This window comes from Thalassophryne amazonica, chromosome 5, assembly GCF_902500255.1.
Source record: "Thalassophryne amazonica chromosome 5, fThaAma1.1, whole genome shotgun sequence".
In the NCBI taxonomy this organism is placed as follows: Eukaryota; Metazoa; Chordata; class Actinopteri; order Batrachoidiformes; family Batrachoididae; genus Thalassophryne; species Thalassophryne amazonica.
In genome coordinates this window covers 123,671,417-123,699,273 of record NC_047107.1, presented here as the reverse complement: position 1 = coordinate 123,699,273, position 27,857 = coordinate 123,671,417, and the positions used below count along the sequence as shown (strand labels likewise).

The window sequence follows — 27,857 nt, the reverse complement described above, 5'->3', positions numbered from 1 at the left end:
GAGTGAGCCAGTATGGAGGCCCTGAGGGGGACAACGTGGCGCCCACAAAAACTTTTGTTTCTGCCTCTCTGAACTTCAGTTTTTTATGTTGGATTGTGCTTTTAGTGTGGTATTGTTTTATTTTTATAAACCTTTGTAAATAAACTTTCTACTTAATGATATGGCTTTTTAGGTTTGTTTGTTTTTTTTTTTGTTTGTTTTTTTTTTGTTTTTTTTAACAGTGGAAGTATTTCTACACTGGTAAAAGTTGAACCTTTTATGAGTGTTGTGATGTTACCAATCACGAAACATAAGTCTGCTCATACAACTGAAAAATGCAATGCAGAGAGCCTACTACCCCTTGGAATGGCACTGTTTTATTTAAATACAGTTTTATGCAAAAGTTTGGGCAACCCTGATAATTTTCATAATTTTCCTTTATAAATCATTGGTTGTCTGGATCAGAAATTTCAGTTAAATATATCATATAGAAGATAAACACTGATATTTGAGAATTGAAATGATGTTTCTAGTATTTACGGAAAGTGTGTAATAATTATTTAAAAAAATTATGTAGGTGCATAAATTTGGGCACCCTTGTCATTTTGTTGATTTGAATACATTTAGCACTAATTATGGGAACACAAAATTGGTTTGGTAAGCTCACTGACCCTTGCCCTCCTTTCATAGGTGAATCAATTCATGAGAAAGGGTATTTAAGGTGGCCATTTACAAATGTTTTGCCTTTTTGTATCTCTTCTAATGAGTGGCAACATGGGAGCCTCTAAACAACTCTCAAATGACCTGAAAACAAAGACTGTTCAACATCATGGTTTAGGGGAAGGATACAAAAAGCTATCTCAGAGATTGCAGCTGTCAGTTTCCACTGTGAGGAACATAGCCAGGAAATGGAAGACCACAGGCACAGTACGAGTTAAAGCCCGAAGTGGCAGGCCAAGAAAAATCTCATAAGCTGAAGCAAAGGATGGTGAGAACGGTCACAAACCTGCTCCAAAGACCTACAACATAATCTTGCTGCAGATAGTGTCTGTGCATTGTTCAACTACAACCCCTGGCAAAAATTATGGAATCACTGGCCTCGGAGGATGTTCATTCAGTTGCTTAATTTTGTAGAAAAAAGCAGATCACAGACATGACACAAAACTAAAGTCATTTCAAATGGCAACTTTCTGGCTTTAAGAAACACTATAAGAAATCAGGAAAAAAAATTGTCAGTCAGTCAGTAACGGTTACTTTTTTAGACCAAGCAGATGGAAAAAAATATGTAATCACTCAATTCTGAGGAAAAAATTATGGAATCATGAAAAACAAAAGAACGCTCCAACACATCACTATTATTTGTTGCACCACCTCTGGCTTTTATAACAGCTTGCAGTCTCTGAGGCATGGACTTAATGAGTGACAAACAGTACTCTTCATCAATCTGGCTCCAACTTTCTCTGATTGCTGTTGCCAGATCAGCTTTGCAGGTTGGAGCCTTGTCATGGACCATTTTCTTCAACTTCTACCAAAGATTTTCAACTGGATTAAGATCCGGACTATTTGCAGGCCATGACATTGACCCTATGTGTCTTTTTGCAAGGAATGTTTTCACAGTTTTTGCTCTATGGCAAGATGCATTATCATCTTGAAAAAAATGATTTCATCATCCCCAAACATCCTTTCAATTGATGGGATAAGAAAAGTGTCCTAAATATCAACGTAAACTTGTGCATTTATTGATGATGTAATGACAGGCATCTCCCCAGTGCCTTTACCTGACATGCAGCCCCATATCATCAATGACTGTGGAAATTTACATGTTCTCTTCAGGCAGTCATCTTTATAAATCTCATTGGAACGGCACTAAACAAAAGTTCCAGCATCATCACCTTGCCCAATGCAGATTCGAGATTCATCACTGAATATGACTTTCATCCAGTCATCCACAGTCCATGATTGCTTTTCCTTAGCCCATTGCAACCTTTTTTTTTTCTGTTTAGGTGTTAACAACCTTCCCATGTTGTTTGTATTTGGTCCAGAGTTTAGACACAGCTGACTGTGAACAACCAACATCTTTTGCAACATTGCATGATAATTTACCCTCTTTTAAGAGTTTGATAATCCTCTCCTTTGTTTCAACTGACATCTCTCGTGTTGGAGCCATGATTTATGTCAGTCCACTTGGTGCAACAACTCTCCAAGGTGTGATCACTCCTTTTTAGATGCAGACTAATGAGCAGATCTGATTTGATGCAGGTGTTAGTTTTGGGGATGAAAATTTACAGGGTGATTCCATAATTTATTTGTCAGAATTGAGTGAGTCCATATTTTTTTCCCCTCTGCTTGGTCTAAAAAGTAACCATTACTGACTGCCACAATTTTTTTTCCTGATTTCTTATAGTGTTTCTTAAAGCCAGATAGTTACCATTTGAAATGACTTTAGTTTTGTGTCATGTCTGTGATCTGCTTTTTTTCTACAAAATTAAACAACTGAATGAACATCCTCCGAGGCCGGTGATTCCATAATTTTTGCCAGGGGTTGTATACAGCGCACTTTGCACAAGTAGATGCTGTATGATGCTGTAATGCAGAGGAAGCCTTTTCTACACATACGCCACAAACAGAGTCACTTGAGGTATGCTAAAGTACATTTGGACAAGCTAGCTTCATTTTAGAATAAGGTGCTGTGGACTGATGAAACTAAAATCGAGTTATTTCGACATCACAAGGGGCGGTATGCATGGCTGAAAAAGAACAGTATTCCAAGAAAAACACTTGCTACCTACAGTAAAATTTGGAGGTGGTTCCATTATGCTGTGGGGCTGTGTGGCCAGTGCAGGTACTGGGAATCTTGTTAAAATTGAGGTTCACATGGATTCCAGTCAATATCAGCAGATTCTTGAGAACAATGTTCATGAATCAGTGACAAAGTTGAAGTTGAGCCGGGCTGGATCTTTCAACAAGCTAATGATCCTAAACACCGCTCAAAATCTACTAAGGCATTCATGCAGAGGAACAAGTACAACATTCTGGAATGGTCATCTCAGTCCCCAGACCTGAATATTATTAAAAATCTGTGCTGTGATTTTAAGCAAGCAGTCCATGCTCGGAAACCAACAAACCTGAGATGTTTTGTAAAGAAGAATGGTCCAAAATACCTTCAACCATAATACAGACTCTCATTGGAAGCTATAGGAAGCCTTTAGAGGCTGTATTTATTCTGTTGGGGTGTCCAAATTTATGCACCTGCCTAATTTTGTTTAAAGAATTATTGCGCACTTTCTATAAATCCTATAAACTTCATCTGACTTCTCAAATATCACTGTTTGCTTTAAGATATATTTAAATGAAATTGCTGATCCAAACAACCAATGATTTATAAAGGAAAATTATGGAAATCATCAGGGGTGCTCAAACTTTTACATACAACTGTATATTGTATGTGTGTCTGTGTGTGTAAATTCAAATATTGTTTGCTAGAATGCATTGGAGACAACATTCGGTGATTTTTAGTACTTCTGGGTTGCATGTCAAATAATCTTTGGCATTATTTTGTAAACCACGCATGTGCACTGTGGACAGGATGTTTTCAAAAGCTTCACATTTTCAACTTGTCTTATAAAATCTTGCTTTGAATTCATCTTCATCATTAATTTCCTTTATGCTCCGATTAATGCCATACAATGGAGAAAAAAGCTGAAAAACACAGTTTAAAGTCCATAAGAGTAGCAGACTGACTGGCAGGGGTGGTGGCCAAGTGGTTAGTGCACTTGGTTTCAGTGCGGAAGGTTCCTGGTTCAAACCCCACCCTTGCCACGTCTCTATGTAATTTGGAAATGCATCAGGAAGGGCATCCAGCATAAAACTTGTGCAAAATTGCCAACAAGGGAGCAGCCAAAGAGACTTACTAAGAGTAGCAGACTGGCACCGATCCACACTGTGATATGACCAGCACCAAGAAATTCACTCTGTAGTTGGTCATGTGGTTCTACTATACCCACGTTCTACTCAACCAAGTGAAATTACTTGGATATTTACTTGAACTTAGAAGAAGTATTGGTTTGATTCAGCTGTTAAAGGGGCAGTTCACTGAAGGGGTGCTCTTACCATATTGTTGCCTGTTCTATCAGTCTGTATCGGTCTGTCAATGTGATGATGCCAATACACATCGCTTGAATGGGTGAAGGGATAGTCTTCACTTCAATGTCAGTGATGCATCTTAGGCCGAACTAGAAGCCTAATAAAGACTAGTGACTTTGACAAACTCTTTCTAGGAAAATAGGTCAACTTGGTTCGTAATGACGTAAATGCAAAATCATGTGCGCAAACGGGGGGAAGTTCATCAGTGATGCATCTTGAGAAAGACCAAGGCATGTTGACGATGGGTCATACTGACGTACCTTTTCTGGGGAAATAGGTCAGACTGAGCAGTAACAAGGTAAAAAATGGTCACAAGAACAGGCCAAGAAATGTTTATCATTTTGTTGTTACCGAATCATCGTGGGACGGACCAAAGGCCTACTGAACACTGGTGACCTTCACCTATTCTTTTTGGGAAAATGGGTCAACTTGGTCAATAACAACAAACACATTATCACCTGAATTAGCCGTTGAATGTTTATAATAATAATGTCAGTGATCAATGCTGGGTTGTAGAGAAAGCCCATGAAGATTGGGTAATCAAATCAAAGACCATTTAATGCAAGGACATGAATTTCCTGACAGCTCAATCTCATCACTGTTGTACAATGAAATTAACAGACTGGTCAATTTATCCCTGTGATCAGGCTCGAAGTGCAAGTGCAGATGCAGGAGCTTGATACCCCACCAAATCTTGAGAAATACAGACACATTTCAACAAATACAAAGCCCAGATAATTGGCATCTTTTAAGGTATATTCTTCTCCAGGGACAAAGAACTTGCCATGCAACACTAGGCTAATCAGTTGAAAACTGTTGCCACTTTAAATGAACTGTAATACCTAGGAAATCAAACAGCGATGTAACAGTATCCAAATGGTGGGTTAAGAAGATGTTGCAGCAGTGTCAAAGGAAATCTGGGCTTTTGCAGCAGTACAAGTTCAAACAGAAACAAGACACAAACTGCAACTATACATAAACAGGGAGTTACTACCTGAAGGCTCTACAAATGGTCCATCTTTTTCAAGCTTTGGTGGGGCCGAGGTTTCTTGAGGTACTCCGAAAGGAGGTGCCAGCGTTGACATTTTAGTCGTCCTCACAAGTTCTGTTCTGTTACACAAACATAAATCCTTAATTAGCTTTTGAATCGAAAGAAAAACTCCATGAAACAATGTGAGAAAGTAAAAGATGTTGCTGGAGACCAAATGTCTGGGATATGGATGAAACACAAACAAGTTTTAAGTCAAGTTCGATAGGCTTATCGATAGGATAAAAGTAGGCTTTACATGTTTTCTATGTCAACAACATTTTAGTAAATAAATATGAAATTGGTCACTGGATCCATGACCTCTGGACATAAACAGAAATAAAATCTGTAGTTTTTGTCAAAAGCATTTCCTTTCAGACATTAATGGCATGTAAGTCTCTCCATACATCTGAGCTGAGCTCAGATGGCTGCTTGAGTATGCAGGTCTGCAGCCACACAGTCTTGGGCTGCTGCAGCGCAGGACGTCTCATTGTGGGAGGAAAAAAAAAAAAACAACATTTTGATCAACTGCAGTTTGTTTGTGTTCCAACATTTGGAAAGAGGTGTCATTTTATTTAAATGACGATTTGCTTTGAAGTTATGAATTCCGAGCGGACTCGACTCAGCATAGAGCGGCGCAGCGTTAGGAGCAACGGAACGGAGGACGATTCTCATTTCTTTCTTGCAACAAGGTTTAAAGCAAAGCTGCGCTGCAGAAACGGTTGATTAATCAATGTAGAGAAATAATCATTTCCCGACAAACACCCTCAAAACAACGGCCGCTCTGAAGGACCAATAAAGGAATCGTTGAGCAAAAAGGCTGTTGATGTTGGTGGATCGAATCATTTCATAACGATACCCGAAAATATCCGGTTCCCGATACTCAACCCTAGTTCAGACTATAAGATTTCAAAGGTCCAAACAAGAAGACTGATTTTAGAGTCATGGACAGCTGGTTTTTAGACTACGGGACAGCGAGACGGAGAGCCTAAAACAACTGTAGATCATGTGCCACACAAAGTCTAGATGGACTGGATTTTTCATTATTAATTATCCTCTCACATGACTCATTTAACATTAATCAATCACAACAGAAAGTGACAGAGGCCAGCAAGAGTCATTGTGCATGTGCTATTTAAAAGGTCTCATTCCCCTGACAGCCAAAGGATACTCTGGCCACTCAGGTCAGAGCCCGGGTTTTAACCTTCTGGTTAGAGCGTCCAGCTCCCATGCCGGAGATCATGAGCTTGCATCCCGGGGGGAGTGAGTGGGAGGAGTCAACACAACAACGCAGTGAGACTATAGCTGCTACAGGAACATGATAAAATATTTTATCAAATAGGGATGTTTTCCAAGGAAGGATGTTTGAAAGAGTGCAACACTCAGCCGCACTTTACATAAGCAGGTTCACAATGTATGATGACATATTATAGCCAATGTAAGTGACGAAAAATGGAAGGGTAGGAGAGAAATCTGTTTTTGTGATGGCTGTCGCTCCCACGCAAACATAAATCTACTAATTCAGGTAAAATGGTGTGGGAGTGGGTGGGGGGGTCACTGTGATGTGTTGATATGTTCAGACTACAACACATCCATCCACACCTAATAACCACAGTAAATTCAACATGTCATCTACACCTGGAAACTGAGCACGTTTTGAATTTTTGGTCCCATTTCTTGTGACAATACACTATAATAATCTCTTGCATTTCCAGCTCATGCTCTTAATGTTGTTTCCGTTATTTTAATTCTAATCCCTTTTCCAGGCAAACTGTCTGTCTTTCATCTCACCTGGGGTTTTCTCTTTCATTTGACGAGTGAAAGGAAAGCTCTGACTGGCGGGACCTCCTCTCCTCTGGGGGAGAATAGGAATGGTAGGACTCCATCTCCGATATGTCTGACGGATACACACACAAATCTCAGTCAGACGGGCCACAAAGAAACTTACAAATCCCAGACCACATGCCACCATCACCGCCAACAATTACTGACCCCTCAGGAAGCCCGCACACCAGCTGATTAACCGCTGACACTGAGTCAGCACATTAGTAGGAAGAATTCTCACAGTTATGAGGACAAACCCTGACGCCACAGCTTATACGCAAGATAAAAGTAGCCAGAATGAAAAATGTAAACTCTTAAATATATTTTTTTAATGGAGTAAGAGGACGGCTCTGGATTAAACTAGAACGTTATCTCTTCCTGTGTTTGGGTATTCTCTTTGCAGTTAATGAAATAACATTTACTGCAGCATAAAATTTATATTACATCTATAAATTTAACTGAGGTCGTTTGTGCTTTTGTTGTTTTACTGTTTGTCAAAGTAGCAATAACAAAACTTATACTAGATTATAAAACAAATAAAGAAGCAATTAAGTCTGATTGGGAACTTCATCCATATGTCTCCATCACGCAAATTCCTGAAGAAAGCATGCTAGGGGGGGGGACTGACACTTTGATTTGAAGGTTTTTCCAAATCGGGCAGCTCAGTCTTGTGGTGCTTTGAAGCTAATTTGAGGTTGGCAGGTCACTGGAGGCGGTTTACTGCATTAAAAGAAAACTTTTACATAATTTATTAGGGAAAACTCATCTTACAGGTTTGTTGTTTGATGCCCCCTCCAAATTAATGACTTGTAGTAGGGTTGGGACCACTAATGTAAATCATTAGTTGGCTCACCGGGTACCATTAGTCATTGGCTAGTCGGCGACTAAATCTGACATTGAATGAATTAATCCAATTTTGAATCTTCAGGGTGAAACTCAAATGTGACATTTATTTTAACAAATATAAGCTTAAAATCACAAATACAAAAAAACAGCATTACCATGAAGACAATATGTACATTATTTACTAGGCCTAGATGACCCATTTGAGCTGACTAATTCACCTGCTGAGGTTCACACACTTTCTTCACTGAGTGAAGGGAGGGGTGGCAGCTCCAGCAGGCCTGTTGTTTTAAGGGTTAAATGAATTTAATAAATGCCTTTCAACTAGTCGGCTAATAAAAAAATAGACTAGTCGGATGTCAGGTAGTTGTAATTGACTATTACGACTAGTCATCCCATGCGTAACTTACAGTGAGATGTAACAGTGGGAGGACTGACAGTCCCACTTATGGAGAGAGTAGTAGCAGGTGTCTGTGCTGACTTCAGACCCAAAACTTGGACAGTTAAGCCACGCACAAGTTGTTGGTTTGGTTAGTCCAGTTATTACAGTTTTTTTTTTTTGTTTTTTTTTTAAATAAAGGTCCCATCTGAAGGGTTGCATCAAATCTCAGAGATGGAAGTAAGGATGTGATCTGATCCCTTCTAGGAGAGGCAGACTATCGACTTGAGCTAGAGTTGGGGAACAAAAGGGTGATGACTTAAGGTGGTCTCTCATTGACCATTTTTGGTCCCAATTTCTATCCTGATTTCAAAATGAAAGAATGTGAGCCAGAAAAAAAAAAAAAATTCACATTACTGATATTTTAGATAAGCTAAAATTGGAATGTAACCAAATACGCTACAGTAAATATGATTGCCATTACACAATTTTTATTTTTTGTGAATACAATAAACTAATTCCCACATTTTTGCCCCACAGTTTTCTCACTCAAACACACATACACTCATCTTCAACCTGTTACTCTGGTTAAGGGTCATGAGGGGCTGGAGCCTATCCCAGCAGTCATAGGGTGTGAGGCGAGGTACACCCTGAACAGGATGCCAATGTGTCTCAGGGCCACATATAGACAAACACATTCACACCCGCATGCACACCTACAGACCATTTAAAGTTACAATACACCAAAAATGTTTTTGTTAACATCTCAAAACTGTCTTCTGTTGAAGAGTGTGGCATGCATTTCACAGGGTCCTGCTCAGATAACAGTTGGTCCCACTGACAGTCAGGCCCTCTTATCCGCTTTCACCTAGTTCTACACAAGACCACCCCAGTCTGCGCCAGTTAAATCTGATCAGTCATGTTTTGTGGATCATGATTTAAACCAGATGTCACAAATGTTTTAAAGTAGACCTGCACTGAAATAAATGCAGTCAGATCTTTGGACCAAAAAAATGACATATTTACACATAAGATCCTTCTGAATGTAGTAAAGTAAATCTGCAAGCCCAGATCTGTCATTCAACGGCGAAATCTTCAAATCTTCTTTAAAAATGACAAATTTACAGCTAAAATTTAGCCCTCCGCAAAACTGTCATCACATCCGGGACGCTGCCGAGATGTCAGGGAGAAGACCTTCTCTCCCAGCATGCATTGCGCGCTTCAACTGTAATTTGTGGATTTACGTCAGTTTGCATCTGCACCTTTTTATTGTCTTATACGGAAGGATCTACTTTTTTTAAAACTTCATATTGTCTTGCGGCACGTTTGGTGAGTACACATTTCTTTTATTTGTGCTTGAAAATTATTTTGGGGGACTTTTTCATACGCCCGTTTGATTGAGTGGTGTCGCATTGAAAATCTACTGTCTTTCGTCTCCGGTGTTACCGTCACGGGGTACAAAGGCGGGACCCGCAAAGAATCCAAGTCATTAAAAAGATATAAACCTCTCTCAGCGGCCACGGAGCTCTGCGGCTCCGATTACTGAGACGTGCGGCGCTGCGGAAAGTCTGTCCTTGCAGCAACAGCTGTCACTGGCCGCACCGCATAAAACAGCGAGCGTAGTCTCTGGACTTGTGCCAAGTTGGCTGCACCTCTATTCAGTAGACAGGGACGTGGTGCCGGCTGCACAGCAGACACGGGGGCGATGTGAGTGGCCCGCTTCGGCATTTACCGAGCATGCAGACTCAGTAAGCACAGTGGAGGCAGAGAGCGAGGCGTCGGGGAAGAACGTTGCCCACTGTCGATGTCGCCGCTTATCTGAGCATGCAGAGCTGTATCTCACATTCATTGCAGCTTACTTTTGGATGCTGAAACCAAGATGTGTATAACAGTAAAATTACTAACACATAAAATCAATTTCAATGCAGGATCGGACTGAAGGCGGGAGCGCTCCGTCTTCTGCCGGACGTCACTGCAATGACTCAGATGTACAAACAGTTTTCACTGAGGGCCAAATTTTAGCTGCAAATTTGTCATTTTTAAATGAAGATTTCTCCGCTGAATTACAAATTTGGGCTTACAGATTTACTTTACTGCATTCACAAGGGTCTTATAAATACATATCAGCTATTTCTTTCTGAAATCTGACCACATTTATTTCAATGCAGGTCTACTTTAAACACTACTTTAACCACAGATTACATCAATTTTCAAGCCCAGACTGGGTATCTGATGTTCTTCTAGGTGCCAAAAATGTCCTCAGTTGAGTATAAAAATAAATAAATAAATAAATGAATAAATAAATAAATCAGCAATCCACCCTCAGAAAATGGGAAGGTTAATGTTGGTAGGTGTGTCCTGCATGGGTCTGTCTCCACCTAATGCTGTACGGAGGTGATCAGGTGGACCAAGCTGGAGGAGGAAGAAGTGTTGCAGGAATGATGAACTCAACTGCTTCAACTCTCACTTCAGATTCCCCTTCTGAATTGCAATGTTCTGAATAGTGCACTTCTACATTGTGTAAATACTGAAACAGATTTATGCATAAACGCACTTCATTGGCACTCTGCACTTTAGACTGTGTGCTATAACTTGTCCAGACAGGGTCCACCATTAGTTAGTCAGGCAGCAGACTGACAACCTGGTTAAGGTTCAACCCACCTCTCACCCAGTGTGTGCTGGGAAAGCCTCCAGTATTGACATGTCCTGATTACTGAAGAAAAGATTAAGTGGATCGATGCAAAACTTAAACCTCAAAAGTTCAATATGGGCTCTGAGGCCCATCGCACTGGTGATTATCCACATATACCCCAATGTAAAGCAGATACGAGTCTAAAACTCCCCCTGGATGGGATGTCAGTCCATCGCAAGTCACATTCCCAGCTGAGTCAAGTACTCATTCACTGCTGGGTTGACTGGGACTGTGCAGATGAAGTGGCTGCCGAAGGACACAAAGCAATAGTTTTAGAAGGAACGGAACCAGTCTTTCGGGTGGCAGCCCAACTCACCACTGAGCTACTTGGACTGGTTGTGCTTAAATCTCATATGAAACAAGACTGGATCAGAAAGCTTAGATCTCCAGAGAAACCGTCTGCCGTTCATTTGGACCCTAGGATATTTATATCTATTTTTTTTTTAAACTTGATGTGATCATGGGAGGCCAAATGTTGGATTTGGCTCTGGCTGCTTTTATCCCTTAAGACTGTGGCATTGCTTGGAAGATGCACAGAAAAGCAGATTGAAGATACTGTAGAAGCAGAAACCTGTAGACAGACAAACACAAACCATCGTTTGAATTTGAGGACTCGGGTGAAAGAAAAATCACAAGTGACACCAACATGAATCTGTCCCTATGAAAGCAACACAAACTACAACTAACAGTTGTCACCTGCCTTCAATCAAGCTTTTATCCACATTCTTTACCTTCAAAGGCAGTTTATTGGTCAGACAGGGTGAAGGAGGCATTTAGCGGGGGCTCTAGCGGAGTGGTTTCATCAGGGACAATCCATTTTTTGCATTAGTCAGATCTGGGTTAGTGAGATAGATACCCATCATGCAAATCTACACCTAAAATAAACAATAGGATTTGAAACGAAAGTAAGTGACCAATTAATGTAACAGAGAATCAGACAAACGGCAAGAATACGAGAAATCTGAGGAACAAGAGTTAAATCTGAGAAGAATAGACTAAGTCAGGCCAAACATGCCAAAAACATCAACTATTCAGATTTACGGCACAGCTCCAAATTGGAGTGGAAGTAGGCAGAAGAAGAACAAAAAAGACATTACATTGAATTTTACAATACTGCGGCAAAAACAAAGTGCACGTCTGCTTTGCATTACTTTGATTTATTTATCAGGAAATACAACTGAAGTGATGGCCAGTTTACCTTCTGCCGTCCATTTCTATGGCTGAGGTTATGTGCTAGCTAACCAGTTTAACACAAGTTCTGAAGTTTGCAAGTTAAATATGTTTACAGTTATGTTTCAATCTTTCTGCAAAATAGATTCTACAGTGATACAAGTTTGTGTTTGATACCAACTGTAGCGTATCATATTTGTCTGAATTGGCCAACTTGAAATGCAAAACTGGCATGGATACTCGCATGGAAATTTTGTTCATAGTTCGCTTTTCTCTGCAATCCCAAGCGGTTTTGCTAAGAGTTAGCTGGCAGCTCGGGTAAATGTAAATAAAAGTGAATAAATTGCTGTACCCGTCTGACCCCCACCATGGGCGGTCCTTGTTTGCAGAGATGTGGAATACGTCACGTGGTGTTGAAAGTGAGATGTGTGCGATTTACTGCTTATTACTCAATCAGCAAGCGTAGCCAAAACGGTGTTTACCACATAATGCTATGCTAAACAAGTGTTAGCCTGCTATTACACTGACTGACTTTAAATTAAGTTACCTTCACAAATCAACATCAATCAAAACAAATGAAACCTAGCGGCTGTGACACACAGAGTCCGCTTGCCTATGTGAATAGTGTGACGACTTGACTAAGGTGCTACGAGTTGACCTGATACTGAGTTGGGGAATAGCGCCGGTGGAATTGCGGCTTCAAAGAATAAAAGCTCTACCACATATTGCTTCTATCTGTGCACCTAAAACAAGCGATGTCACCAATTAGCTCATCTACCTGCCTGAAGAGTTGAACTAATTAGAACCAACTGGTTTAGTGAGTGGATGGAACAGATATGTGGTATGACTTTATTCACTGAAATTGGGCTTACTGACCTCTGGTGGTGGGTTCATTCGCCACACGGTATTTCTGAATTTGTAGTTGGACTGGTTTGGTTACATATTTGATGTTACTGGTGGAGAACGTTTGGCCACTGCAACAGGTGTTTACTTATTTAAGTTTTAAGTTCAATTCCATTTCAGATAGCACCTTGTGACTGGAAAATCACAAAAAATGAAGTATGAATAAGCATGTAATTGGAAATGCATTGCATGGTCACGGACAGGACTGCAATATCTAAATATTCCCAGCCTACACCCCCCCCCCCCCCCCCCCGAGGGAAAAAAAACAAACAAAAAAATAAATATAAATACGAGGTCTGTTAGGAAAGTATCCGACCTTATTATTTTTTTTAAAAACCATATGGATTTGAATCACGTGTGATTGCGTCAGACAAGCTTGAACCCTCGTGCGCATGCGTGAGTTTTTTCATGCCTGTCGGTTGCGTCATTCGCCTGTGAGCAGGCTTTGAGTGAGGTGTGGTCCACCCCTCTCGTCTATTTTTTATTGTGAATAAATGTCTGAACGATTTGGAGCATCAATTTCTTTCCAGAAACTGTGAGAGACCTCCAGGTGGACACCGTTCGAAAAATTAATATGGCTTTCAGGGCCACAACTGCTGAGAGCGCAGCGCACTCCCAGCCCCCATCGACAGGCAGACAACCCGCTGGAACAACCAGATCATTTCCAACGTGAAAGCTTTGTTGATCCGGGACCTCGTCTGACTTTCACAAAAAGGCAGAAGATGTGGACATCAGCACTTTTTCCGGCACATTCCACCATTACAGGAGTTTTTTTTCATGGAAAGAAAAGCGGAGGGACGCGCCACAGCTCCGTTCATTACGCAGGACAAAACCACCTCGGTGTTGGTCTCTCAGGATAGCTTTCAGGTGGATTTCAGACGGATTCCGGTTGCTTTCCAGTCGAGTGAATATCCCATTGTGATTGTGCATGAGCTGGACATGCCAGAACATGTCCCGTGAGGCTTCATCACGGTGTTGCTTTGCGCCGAGCGGCTGCACCGCGGCGCGCTGAACTCCTCCGCACGTCTGTCTTAATGTGCCGGAAAAGTGCTGATGTCCACATCATTTCACAATTCCTGTGCTAGTCAGATGACATACCGGATCAAGACAGCGTCCAGTTTAAAAGTGAACGGCACATTTCACTGTTACAGGAGTTTTTGTCATGGAAAGAGAAGCTGCTCCACTCCGCCGGCGCTCGGCGCAAAGCAACGCCGTGATGAAGCCTCACGGGACATGTTCTGGCATGTCCAGCTCATGCACAATCACAATCGGATATTCACACGACTGGAAAGCAACCGGCATCCGTCTGAAATCCAACTGAAAGCTGTCCTGAGAGACCAACACCGAGGTGGTTTTGTCCTGCGTAATGAATGGAGCCGTGGAGCGTCCCTCCGCTTTTCTTTCCATGAAAAAAACTCCTGTAATGGTGGAATGTGCCGGAAAAAGTGCTGATGTCCACATTTTCTGCCTTTTTGTGAAAGTCAGACGAGGTCCCAGATCAACAAAGCTTTCACATTGGAAATGATCTGGTTGTTTGTGCGGGGTGTCTGCCTGTTGATGGGGGCTGGGAGCGCGCCGCACTCTCAGCAGTTGTGGGCCGTCCTTAAAGCGGCAGTAACACCCCGTAATCTGTTTAATCCCCATAAAATCGTCCCTGAAAGCCATATTAATTTTTCGAACGGTGTCCACCTGAAGGTCTCTCACAGTTTCTGGAAAAAAAATTGATGCAGCAAAGATCCAAATCGTTCAGACATTTATTCGCAATAAAAAATAGACGAGAGGGGTGGACCACACCTCACTCAAAGCCTGCTCACAGGCGAATGACCGACAGGCATGAAAAAACTCACGCATGCGCATGAGGGTTCAAGCTTGTCTGATGCAATCACACAAAATAATAAGGTCGGATACTTTTCTAACAGACCTCGTACACGAACAAAACAAAAAAAAAAAAAAACTCTCCCAGCACACGCTCTTAATTAACTCCAGGGTTTATAAGGGTGATGTTAGTAAAGTGACAAATTACTTCATTAAAAACAAAAAAGTAATACCCAACCTAATTCCTGGGTCACAAATTAAACATAATATGATTACTTCCCATTAATTTTGAATGATGTCAATTCCAAATGCAAATTAAGATGAGAAAGGAAACGTTAATATGACAATGTGACATTCCAAAAATATCAAACTATAAAGAATGGCAAAAAGCCAACCTCCATGCATGCAAACCTCATTGAGTGATACAAAAATGCAAATTTTACATCTCTGTATAGCCTATTACTAGTTAAACCAAGTCGGAAGCTTGACAGCTCCAGTTTTTAAAATGGTAATCAGTCTATAAACGTGATTTATTCCAAACAAACAAAATCATCCTTAATTAATAATGACTAACCCTCTTAATGTTTATGTCCACATTAATTCATGTACCTTTATTGGAAAATCATTCATTTTAAAACCTTGCTCTGGTGACCACAAATATTTCAGTTAAAGTGATGTATGGTTACAACATGGGAGTCAGCATGACCCTGAGATCATGTATGAAACAAAGAAGATGGTAAGAGAGAGAGAGGACTTGGAAAAGCTTAGACTGACCAACAACATTTAGTTTCTGCACTGTTAGCACAACTCATTAATATGTTATAACACTGACAATCCAACAAACACCTCCTTACCCACGTCACGAGCCACCGTTTACCACGCAACCCTCTGTATTCACAAAAATAAGCCATGACCTTCTTTCTACATTATAACATGATAAACAAACATGCGACATTGCAAAAGTTACAACTTCAAGAACTGAAAGGCAACTTACAATATCATTTACACTGGCTTTAGTCAACTTGTGCACTTAATAAATGACAAAATTCAGAGTTTGTAGGGATTAAAATAGGTTTATTAAGAAATGAATCATGTATTAAAATGTTCAAAAGGTTTAGAGCAGTATAAAGAAGTGTGCAAAGGTGTGAAAGCTTTACAGTGTCATCAGGTTGTGTCAGAGCCCGTTTATAAGGCAAGAGATTGTGACACATGCTGTGTCTCGGCTGGTCCGTCATCTAAAAGTATGACAAATTATCTGGAAGAGAAAACACAAAAAGATTGGACTTTTGAGCGATTAAGGTCAACGCAACTCCTGCTTAAGACAAACAACATCAAAGTGATTCAGTTCAATTATGAGGCCGCTTTAAGCCAGAGGTCAGCATTTCCTGAAACCACTTCCTGCACAAACCCCACTGAGGTTGGAAACAACACCAGAAGAAAAATAAATAAATGAGAGCAGTTCGCATCTTTGAGGCCTTGTGTGCTGCACATCCTCTGAGTGTGGGTTTATCAGTACAGTATGAATGTGGCTGTGTGGCTCTAAGAGATGAACTGTGCATACTGCTAGTGGAGGTCACGCTGTGCAAGAAGGTCCAAGACAGTGTATGTTTGCCTCCTGACCCATCCTTTAAGCAGCTGGTTTTACTTATCAGCTCATGTGAAGCTGCCTGTTGTTCTCTTGGTCCTTCATGTCCACCCCGTGTTAACATCTCAGTCTGCACAAGATGTGCATCTAAAACAAAAGTTGCGCTATGCGCACTTTCTGCAATCACAGCCTCAGAGGCGTATAACTCCTACAGAGTTGCCACGAGTGTCTTGATGGCTTCCTTCACTTGTCTCCTTCTTCTTGCAGGGTCACTCAGATTTTGAGAACTGATATAAATGAAATCCCAAGACATATTCAGTGATTGCAAAATGTTTGTGTATACATCCCCTCAAAGAAAACAGCTGTAAAAGTTGTATTTTATAGTCTTTTTAATAAGCTGGGTAAACGTGCATAGAGGAGACGGGTGAGGGAAGCCACCGAGACAACTCGAGTTAGAAGCTTCAGTGGCTGTGATTGTTGCTTCAGCAGTCATAGCGTCACAGTGTTCATTAGATCAAATAGGACTAAAAAAAAAAAAAAAAAAAATCAAGATGTCAACTTTATACTCACATTTGACAGAAGGCACATGGGAGACTCCACCCCCCACCCACCTTTAAACTTTAATAACATCTCGTGCAAGCTTCGTGGCGATTGGTTCATTAATAAAATTTGTTGGTTGGAAGCATTCATTCATATCAACTTAACATTTTAATGGGAAATACATATTTCGTAACAGGTCCAGCCATTTGTCAGTTTCAAATTTGGAAATGATTCCATTGCAAATTCCTGACTCCACTTTTTTATCCACATGCGTCCAAAATTTGTCTATGGGTACAGTCCAATTCACTGCTTCCAAACCTGGTCAGAGCCTGATCAATGGCCGCCAAAGAACACAGGGTGTGTATGAGGTTTTACCTGATCGGGGGTTGTGCACATAAATGATTAATAATTAAATAAAGTAAAAATAACACACTTACTGGACAATCAAAATCAATTACATTTTTTTTTTTTTTGCTTTTCTTTGGGTGAAGCTACGAGAAGTTGGGAAAAGCTACATTTTTTGGGGGGGGGGGGGGGTTCTATATAAAAATGTATTTATTCATTCACTCAATAAAAAAACAACAACAAAAAAAAAAACAACCTGTAAATCAGTTTTTGGGGAAACCACTGATCTAGTTAAATCTGATTATTAACAACTATTTTAAATACCTAGATTGTTCACTACAAAAACTGTCCCTATCAAAATAAGCCAATCTAGCCAAATGTCTTGCATTAAGCAAAAAAAAAAAAAAAAAAAAAAATCTGCCAATGGGGTAAGAAACATTTACTTGGTTAGAATCCTCAAAAGTAGCACTGAATAATCTAAATGTGTCTTAAAACTAGACAGAATTCTTATTTTAAGATTAGCCTCTGTCTTAAAATAAGGAAAACAATCTTGTTCTCCTGGGCTTGGATGATTATACTTGGATGATCGACTGTTCTTGCATCACAGCGGAAATGGCCAATTTAGTCAGGAAGTCTAGTACCAACCAATTAGACCTGTTCAAGAAATTTTTTGTTTAAATGTAGAGATAAAATCACAGCTTTATAAATTGTTATTTGAACAATGTCAGCTAAAATTACTGCCTGAAAATAAATTACTTTAAAAAATAGTCTATTTTCTTGTGGCACACCAGAATATTCACAGACATTTGATTATGCTGTGAGAAACACCCAACAAATAGCAATAAATTACAAGTTAATGTCATTAAATATTCATGTCCACTATGATCCTACAACAACACAGCCAGTATAAATACTAATCTCAGACTTAAAAATTACAGTTTGCACACAAGGTGAAGCTGAAACTTCATACAGTGTTTCCCATATTAAAGGTAGGCTGTCCAGAGACAGCAGCAGCTTTCTATCAAAGTTTGGGCAGAGACATGACGGTAACGTTAGCAGACACAGAAGGTTGAGAGAAACAAGAACCAGACAAAAGTTTTCATCCTCCCCGAAAGACCAACAAGGTGTTGAAACACAAACACAGTGAAGACAATCAATCAGGATCATTTCATGCAAAGTAGAAGACAGTGTATGAATATGATGAGACAATGAAAGCCAAAATGTTGAAAATATTCCCATTGAACATTAGCAACAAATGGATAAACCTCCAGAATCAAGTTCTAGAAACGGATCTGACTGATCTCTGAGGACTAAAACCTAATTTATGCTCCATTTATGTACTTAAATCTATCCGTGTATTTCAAACGGCACAACAGTCGCTGCACTCAGACTTCTGTATGTCCTTTACGTTGGGAAGGATGTTAAGAAAAACATCCAGTAGATGGCACTGCACTGCAGATTCTATAAAAAGATTCTAACATCAAACATGGTGACAGTCGAAAAAGTTGAAATAATGTTTTTGCCACGTGCAGCCATTAAATACTTCATGAAAAGATGAGATATATTAAAACTCATCAAAATATTTCACTGGAATATTTTGACTATACTGCCCCCATGAGTTCTGGAGGTATGCTCTGTTTCAGCCATGTGCATACGTTTTCAGAAAATAATACAAATTTGGACAAAGTGCATGCAGAGTACAGACAGCTCCGCCCTTATCTGTATTTAATGTGGAACATAAGTGAGTCTTCGGGCCCATTATTCAACGCAACAGGTCCTGAAAATTTTAATAAACACTGTGGGAACATGGTCAAGATGGAAAAAATGTGCAGTTTAAGTCCATAGTTTCTCCTGATTATGCCTCTGCCATGTTTTCACAGCATCTAACATTCCCAGGTGCAATTAATTCTGACAACATTCTTGCTGCAATCACACCATGTGTCCATCCTGTCCTTATCAACACTGCTGTTTCATTCATTCTACAAGTTTTCTTGTGTCCACACGTAGAAAGACAGATCTCCTGCCAACATGCCCTTTTCTATTATAAAACACTCAAATATGCTCCGTGCATGTGTGCTTGTGCATACATTAAAGCAATGCTCGATTTGTAGGACAGTGATGCGAGTGGCTCTTGAAATTAAAAAAAAAAACTAACAAAAAAACCTGAAAATGTTTTTCATGATGTCGGGGTGGAGCACCCCGTGGGGGGTCGCGGGTAACTCCCCCAGAAAATTTTGAAATATTACATGCAATTTGGTGCAATCAATAAGCTGAATGAGAGCCATTTTTCAGTCCCATTTTCTTGCTCATTTTAGTCATAAACAGCACATTTTCCCATATTGACAAGATGACAAAACTATAATAGTCTGTCATGTTTTACTGTTCTGTCTCTACATTTATCTAAACATTTGACTTCAGCAATTTGTGCTTTTATAACAAGTGATAAGTGTCTTTCCACTGAGGCGTCTCAGACACGTTTCCAAATAATTTTACAAATACAAACATCATGAAGTCAAACCACAGACTAAATCCAACTAATTCCCGGAAAACTCCCATCACTGTGTAGGAGAAAGTGGAGGGGATTTTGAGGGGGCTGCGATTCAGTACCATGGACAGCGAGCGGCACATTTCATTCACAAAGTATTCCACAGACATTAATGAGCAGAAACCACCATCTCCAAGATAAACCACAGAACGCAAAGAAAAGCTGTTAATTCAACAGCATGTGTCACTGTATCTACATCGCACAGTTACCACAGGGGGCATTTTGTAATGTGAAGCCCTGCAGCATTACACTGAAGGAAATAATTTACCAGTTTAATAGCAATGATTATGGTCCCAAAGGTGGCATTTGAGGGAAATTACTCAACAGCCCATCAATCAGTTTTGCAACTTAAGAAAAGCAATCAATAATTCAACAAAATGTATGCATAATGCTTCAACATGGGCCCAGGTTGAAATTCTTTGAATGAAAAGGTAACTGTGCTAATGCAGCTACAGCAAGAGATAAATCCGAATTTCTTTCATATTCAAGTCACCAAAAGTCAGAAAGAATTTGCTTGGCTGCAGCTTGAGCTGCAGTTTTTCACCCACTGACACAACAGAAAAAATAGAAAATTACATAGCAGCTGCTTGTTGTCAGTCTATTAGAGCATTTAAAGTGCTGATGGATCAGCGGGTATTTTTGAGACCTTTGGGAAACACTGTACACAGGAGTCTTTACTACATCACACAACTATCACTATACTGCTGATTAGGTTTCAACTTTACTTCAGCAACTCACCGTCATTATCAGAGTCAGAGTCAGCGAGCGGGGGGATGCGGACTAAGATCTGTCGGCGGTCTCTCTGGACCACCAGCTGCAGTTTCCCTCTTGATTTTTCTATCAGCTTCCCAGCATCATGTAGGGACAGGTTCTCGGTTACCGTCCCATTGATCTGCAGACAAACAGGACAAACACTTAGGGAACTAACTAGATGATAACTTACTAAAATACTTACTACCATTGCCAAAATGGCTACTTATAGGGTGGGTAAGGTTTCAATGTTACACGTGTATAGCACTTTGGGATGAATTATGTTATGATCAAGTGTGATATAAATTGAATTCAGACAGACAACTAAATGAAATATAGCTAGATAAATACATTACAGTTGGGAAAATAAGTATTTGACCCCCTGTCAGTTTTGCAGGTTTTCCCACCTACAAAGAATGGAGAGGGCTGTAATTTTTATCATAGGTACACTTCAACTGTGAGAGACAGAATCTAAAAAAAAAAAAAACAATCCAGAAAATCACACTATGATTTTTAAATAATTAATTTGCATTTTGTTGCATAAAATAAGTATTTGACCCCCTAGAAAAACAGAGCTTAACAATTGGTATAGAAACATTTGTCTGCCATTACAGAGGTCAGACGTTTCCTGTAGTTCTTGACCAAGTTTTCACACACTGCAGCAGGGATTTTTGTCCACTCCTCCATACAGATCTTCTCCAAATCTTTCAGGTTTGGAGTTTCAGCTCCCTCCAAAGATTTTCTATTGAGTTCAGGTCTGGAGACTGGCCAGGCCACTCCAGGACCTTGAAATGCTTCTTACGGAGCCCCTCCTTAGTTGCCCTGGCTGTGTGTTTGGGGTCATTGTCATGTTGGAAGACCCAGCCATGACCCATATTCAATGCTCTTACTGAGGGAAGGAGGTTGTTTGCCAAAATCTCACAATACATGACGCCATCCATCCTCCCTTCAATACGGTGCAGTGGTCCTGTCCCCCTGGCAGAAGAGCACCCTCAGAGTATGATGTTTCCAGCCCCATGCTTCACGGTTGGGATGGTTTTCTTTGGGTTGTTCTCATCCTCTAAACATGGTCATGTGGAGTTGACTCCAAAAAGCTCTATTCTGGTCTCATCTAACCACATGACCTTCTCCCATGCCGCCTCTGGATCATCCAGATGGTCACTGATGAACTTCAAACGGCCCTGGACATGTGCTGGCTTGAGCAGGGGGACCTTGCTTCCCTGCAGGATTTTAAACCATGACAGCATCATGTGTTACTAATGTAATCTTTGTGACTGTGGTCCCAAGTCTCGTCAGGTCATTGACCAGGTCCTCCTGTGTAGTTCTAAGCTTTCTCAGAATCATCCTTACACCACAAAGTGAGATCTTGCATGGAATCCCAGACCGAGGGAGATTGACAGTCATCTTGTGTTTCTTCAACTTTCTAATAAATAATCATAACAGTTGTTGTCTTCTACTAAGCTGCTTGCCTGCTGTCCTGTAGTCCATCCAAGCCTTGTGCAGGTCTACAGGTTTGTCCCTGGTGTCCTTAGACAGTTCTTTGGTCTTGGCTATGGTGGACAGGTTGGAGTGTGATTGATTGAGTGTGTGAACAGGTGTCTTTTATACAGGTAACAAGTTCAAACAGGTAAGGAGTGCAGAATAAGAGGGCTTCTTAAAGAAAAATTAACAGGTCGGTGTGAGCCAATATACACACACACACGTACATACATATGTATGTATATACATATCTATATCTACATATATATACGAGGGTAGGCTGAAAGTTCTAAGGCTCCTCATGAAGGAGTAATGCATTAACTGCATTATAGTGCGCCTTACAACTTTTCAGCCTACCCTTGTACATATATACATATCTATATCTATCGTACACCCACCCACCCACCCAAGGTATATATCTATATACATAAATGGCTACTTTTGTCTTTCTGTCTGTCCGGAATAGGCTCTAAAACTACAAAAGGTGAACTCCCCAAAGTTACATATTCTGAACCATCATGACATGGGCTACAACCTGGTACTATTTTCAAACAAAAAATTAATATTAAGACAATATTAACAATAATCTGATACATACAGTTTTGTCTTTCTGACTGTCCAGAATAGGCTCTACATATTCTGAACCACCATGACATGGGCTACAACCTGCTACTATTTTCAAACGAAAAAATTAATATTAAGACAATATTAACAATAATCTGATACATACAGTTGAACCATATGTACCTCAGTGGCAGTTGTACTCCAGCACAAATCTCTCAGCTTTAATAGCTGGCCGCTGGCCCTATGCATATATGCAGGAGCTCAGTAGCTTGCCTACTGCTATAAACAGAGCCCAGACTCCTGGGCTATCTGCTGCTGTCTAGCACACAAAGTGGGTGTGCATGCCAGCTTGGTTGTATAACCAAGCAGATTCAAATATCCCCCTTGATATGAATGCATCCTTTCTCTGCACATGCTGCATGTGGGTGCTACAAACCTGTTTGACTCTCCTTGAAAAGATTTGAACAACTCTACAAACTTTAGTGTTTTCAGACCTGTTTATAGCAAAAACAAATGTGAGTATTCTGTCATTTACTGACTAATCATATACTGAACATTTTGATTGTAAGAATATAAATACACAATTCAATACAAAGTAACTTTCTTCCATGTGCTTTGTTATCCCCATACTCCCCTCAACCAATATTACACACATGATATTTGACACCATGTGTGAATGAGTAGATATGCCATCCTACTAAAAAATAGTCCTTAAATCTGGTTTAATCATTATGGCAATATGCACCCTCAAATTAAGATTTTTCTGTACCAAATGGCCAATACTGTGTTATGTTTATCAACTTCAAAATAAATACAGGGTAAACTCTTCATAATGCTGTCCCCAGGAACAAGGATTTAGACCTGCAGATAAGGTGCCAACTCAGAGATGTAGATGGGTTCTCCCCATGCCAGGCGTTGGTGGCCAGGGTGGGGGGATCAATCCACATGAATTTTGATAAAACGTATACACAATCACTATGATATAACACTTATCAGAATACAGCCTATTCCTTCTTGGAATGAAGGTTTTCACTCTTAGCAGAGAGCTTTCAACCACAAGCTGTAAATTAAACTTTAAAAGTTTACTGGAAGGCTGTAAATTAAACTTTAAAAGTTTACTGGACAAAGCAAGCTTTGTCTTTTCTTGCAATTTGTACATGTACTTGTATTTCTAAACATTTGCACATTTTCTAAAAATAAAGGTGTAGCGTGTACATGATGTGTATCACTTGCCTAGCATTGATCATAATGTATCAGGCAAACTCATGTTTTCTGTATCACAATGGCACTCTGCAGATCATATGAAAAAGTGATGTAGTTCTAACTACTGATGGGGCAGCACCCTTTCAGTCAGCCAGTAAGTGGGCATAGAGCCTGTGTTCTCCAATGGTGCATTGTATATAGGCTGCTCATTATGATGTAAATATCATAAATTAAATTTTGTTATTTATCAACTCTTCACAACCTGCTGTCCTATTATAATAGTGCACTAGCTTTGGGGTTGATTTCATGGCTCAAACTGTATTTAGTGGTCAAACCTCTTTTTTTTACAATTGAAAAGATTGTATATACCAATATATAATCTATATATATATATAATCAATATACCAATATATAATCTATATATATAATCTAAATATACCAATGAATGCATAACTTTAAGAAATATGCAAGGCAACATTTACACCATTTAAAGATGGAATGCCTCAATGTGTGCAAAAAGAAACCACTACTTTTGCTGATAATGTGGCTGGCCTGAATATGGCAGAACCTGCGATCTTCCACAGTTAGTCAGATGCTCCAGAGTTGGTAACCCCAATCAGCTGTATATCCATTTTCCTGACAGAAGGACAAGGAACATTGTCTACCAAGAGGCTCTTCAGAACTATTGGTCAGTAAAAGCTACATTTAAATATATATTCAACATCTCAAATCCAAAATTAACATTTGCTTAAAAGCCATTTTATTTTTGTAGCATTCTTATAAACTAGATTTGCAATGTATCAACAATTATAAAAGTCATAACATCAATTCTGATTAATGATTATGAGCATACTTGATCTGCAATATAAAGTCTGAAGAACTTCATTGTTGTTTCTTGCATGCAGCAAAATTCAGTTTTCTCTCTTGGTTTGGGGATTCCACCTATTTTGGGTTTTTAGTTCAAACCTTTGCCTATTCGGACTACATATACGTATACTTATAAGATATCTACTATTATGACAAAATATAAACTTTGGAATATTTTGTAGATTATATCTTAAACAGGTTAACCTGGGCAACGCCGGGTACCCCAGCTAGAGTGGTATATTTCAGAAGGCATAAAATACACATATGTGCAGCTAACCCTTTCAGAGGGCCCTTGGATGCTGCAGGTATGTGCCCATCTTTCCTGACAGTAAAATAATACTTGGATGTCTAACTGATCAAGTGGTTCATGTAATGAAGGCTGTGCCTCAGAGTGAATGATGAATGATTTGTACCTTCAGGATGATGTCTCCCTCGTGTAGGTTCCCATCTTTAGCAGCCAGGCCGGTGTTGGTCATCTGCTTGATAAAGATCTGGCTCCCCAGACGCAGGCCGTACTCTGCAGAAAGCACGACACACAATAACGTTATTGAAGAGGACGACAGGAGCTGAAAGAAGACACTTGTTTTTGGTGTGAAAGCTGTCTTTGGTGTGAAAGCAAACCACCAAGGGCTAGTGTCAATGTTTGGCAGCAATATAAATTCAAATCCTATGGTGTTACCGTAATATATTAACATTACAGCGTAAAAACCACGAAGGAAGCAGCATACACACAAATAGAAAGTTTACTTAAAGAGCGTGCGTCTCCATTGGGGTAACAATCATCCATCAAACAGTGTTCTAGATCTTATCCCTTTATTGGCTGCAGGGGGTGGTAGAGCAAAATGATAAGATTTGATAATGGCCTATAGTTTTTCAATACACTAGGGTCAAGATTAGGTTTCATCACTGCAGATTTGAAACACTAAGGAACAGATTAAGACATTAATGAGAGAGCCCAAGAGTGGGCCACAGGTCCTTAAACAGTTTTGTTGGTATAGGATCAAATAAGCAGGTTGTGCTTTTTGCAAACGTCACAAGTTTCATCAGCGCCCCTAGTGAGATACTATTAAATTCTGTAAATCTAGGTAATACCTCAGTGGCAGCAGTGATCAAATCAGAATGATAGGTCTGCTTGGTAGCCAAGAGTGCATGATTATAATCTAAAATAGCATCACGCCACGCAAGGTGGAACACCTCTAATTTGGAACTACACCACTTCCAAACCTCTAGCCTTCTGTCTAAGGTCACACAACTAACCACTGAACCAAGGCGACTGTGCTTTAGGAAGGTGTGATTTTAATAGAGGTGGCAAGTGTTTGAGTGCTGAATTTAAACTATCCGCAAGACTGTCTACTGATTGGACATTCTCCAAATCTGAAGCTAAAATATCAGGCAGTGTAGCTTTGAGTTCAGTCATAGTTGAGGATTTAATGAGTCACTGCAGTAACAGACAAAGTTGTTGCTCCACTAAACATGGCAGCGTAAATGTAAACCTAATAAGTGAGTGGTCAGAGACCACCGAGGCAAGATGTCGATATTCCTGACAGCAAAACCATGTGCAAGAACCAAATCCAGGGTATTTCCACTCATGTGTGTAAAGTCCTGAATGCACTGCTGGAATCCTAATGCATCCACAATTTCATTAAATAATTTGCAGAGCGGATCAGAGGGCTTTTTTATATGAATGTTAAAGTCACTAATAATCAAAATGTTATTTGCACTAGTTGACAAGTTAGAGGTGAACTCACCAAATTCATTTAAGAATTCAGTTACCACGTTTTTTTTGTTTTGTTTTTTTAAACCAAAATTGGAGCAACTTTAACTTTTGATCCTTGTACAAACTGAAACTGACCTTTGTCACCATTTTTTGCTACTTTTACCCCATCACTCCATGGAATTCAGTCATCGATAGTCCAAACTATACCTTTTGTGGTATAGTTTTCAACATGAGTGGAGCATTTTTAAATTTTGACCCCTGTGTAATTCTTTATTGACTCCTGTAGCTCATTAGAGGTCAGCTCCAGGATGGAGCCATATCTGAAAATAACATTAGTTAATTTAGAATACGTGTGCCAAATTTCATGCTTTTTCACAAAATGAACAATTTTTATGAAAATTTTTTAGCTAAGCTGCACCACTACAAGTAGAACGTCTAAGGTAAAAAAAAAAAAAAAAGAACATGGCTTTGGGTGCACATTACCTTCACTGGGCTTGTTTTTCACCAAGAGGACATTGACTGGTTTCTCCAGTGGCTCCTGGTCTCTGGAAGGTTCTGGGGATGGAGGGGTATCACGGAGCCTGTCCCTGCTCCTGTACCTCCCACCTCTTCCTCCTCGCTCGTACCTCTCCTCAGAGGTAGAGTTTTCCCCGGGGCTCCTTCCTCGGCTGTGGTACCTCTGGTGGTCAGAGCTGTGGTCCAGGGCTCGTTCGCGGCTCCCATCCCTCCTGAATCTGTCCGGGCTTGGTGAGGTTCTCTCTGGGCTTCTCCCACTGCTTCTTCCACGCTGGTTGTAATCCCGGCTTCCCCTGTATTCAGGGTCCAGGTATCCTTTGCTCTCAGTGGTGTGGTCCCGGCCATCATCACGGTACCAGCTGTCGTTGTCAGCATTGTAGTAGTGGGTGGAGGGAGAGTATTCTCGACCTTCTCCACTGGGGGAGGGCGGCTGTTTCTGAGACTGGCCAGTGACTTTGCGTGGTCTCTTCACGGTCTAACAAGAAGAAAAACAAATGCTTTTAATTCATAATTACAGTGACTACACATGATAAGTGGTGGACTGAGTTCCATTATTGTAAATAAGGAACCAAGAGGCTCAACGTAGCAGTATTCAGATACTTCGTTTTTCCACATTGCACTTGCAGTTCAAACATAATTCGCTTTGGCCCAACTGCCACTGACCTCACATTCACACGCTCAATGAAAGGAGTCAGGATGGAGGAGACATTTATACTGTGTGTTGAACAAAAATTTGAAGCATGAAAGTGATTAAATTCTCCACTACATGGCATTTACTGCATCCACAAACAAGAACTTCTGATTCCACTTCTTCTATAGTGTACAACCAGATCACATGCTTTTCAGTCATTCATTTGCTGAACCCACTTATTGTAGTTAATCCCAGCAGCATTAAGCTCCTTTCACACCGGGGCCAATGTAGAGCTGCGCGTTGCGCATTGCGGTGTACTGACTACACCGAGCTATGCAGC

General features: G+C 40.2%; 1 protein-coding gene across 3 annotated transcripts in view; it reads right to left on the bottom strand.

Moving 5' to 3' along the window:
- Positions 1–27,857, bottom strand: part of LOC117511251 (tight junction protein ZO-2-like) — a 182,620-nt gene that overhangs the window by 58,023 nt on the left and 96,740 nt on the right. For all 3 annotated transcript variants that reach the window (XM_034171256.1, XM_034171257.1, XM_034171255.1), the window contains exons 5-9: positions 26,854–27,361; positions 25,067–25,170; positions 20,529–20,682; positions 6,941–7,046; positions 5,117–5,232 (exon numbers count right to left, since the gene is read on the bottom strand). In XM_034171256.1, the coding sequence (XP_034027147.1) occupies positions 5,117–5,232; positions 6,941–7,046; positions 20,529–20,682; positions 25,067–25,170; positions 26,854–27,361 (988 nt within the window). The remainder of the gene's footprint in view (positions 1–5,116; positions 5,233–6,940; positions 7,047–20,528; positions 20,683–25,066; positions 25,171–26,853; positions 27,362–27,857) is intronic.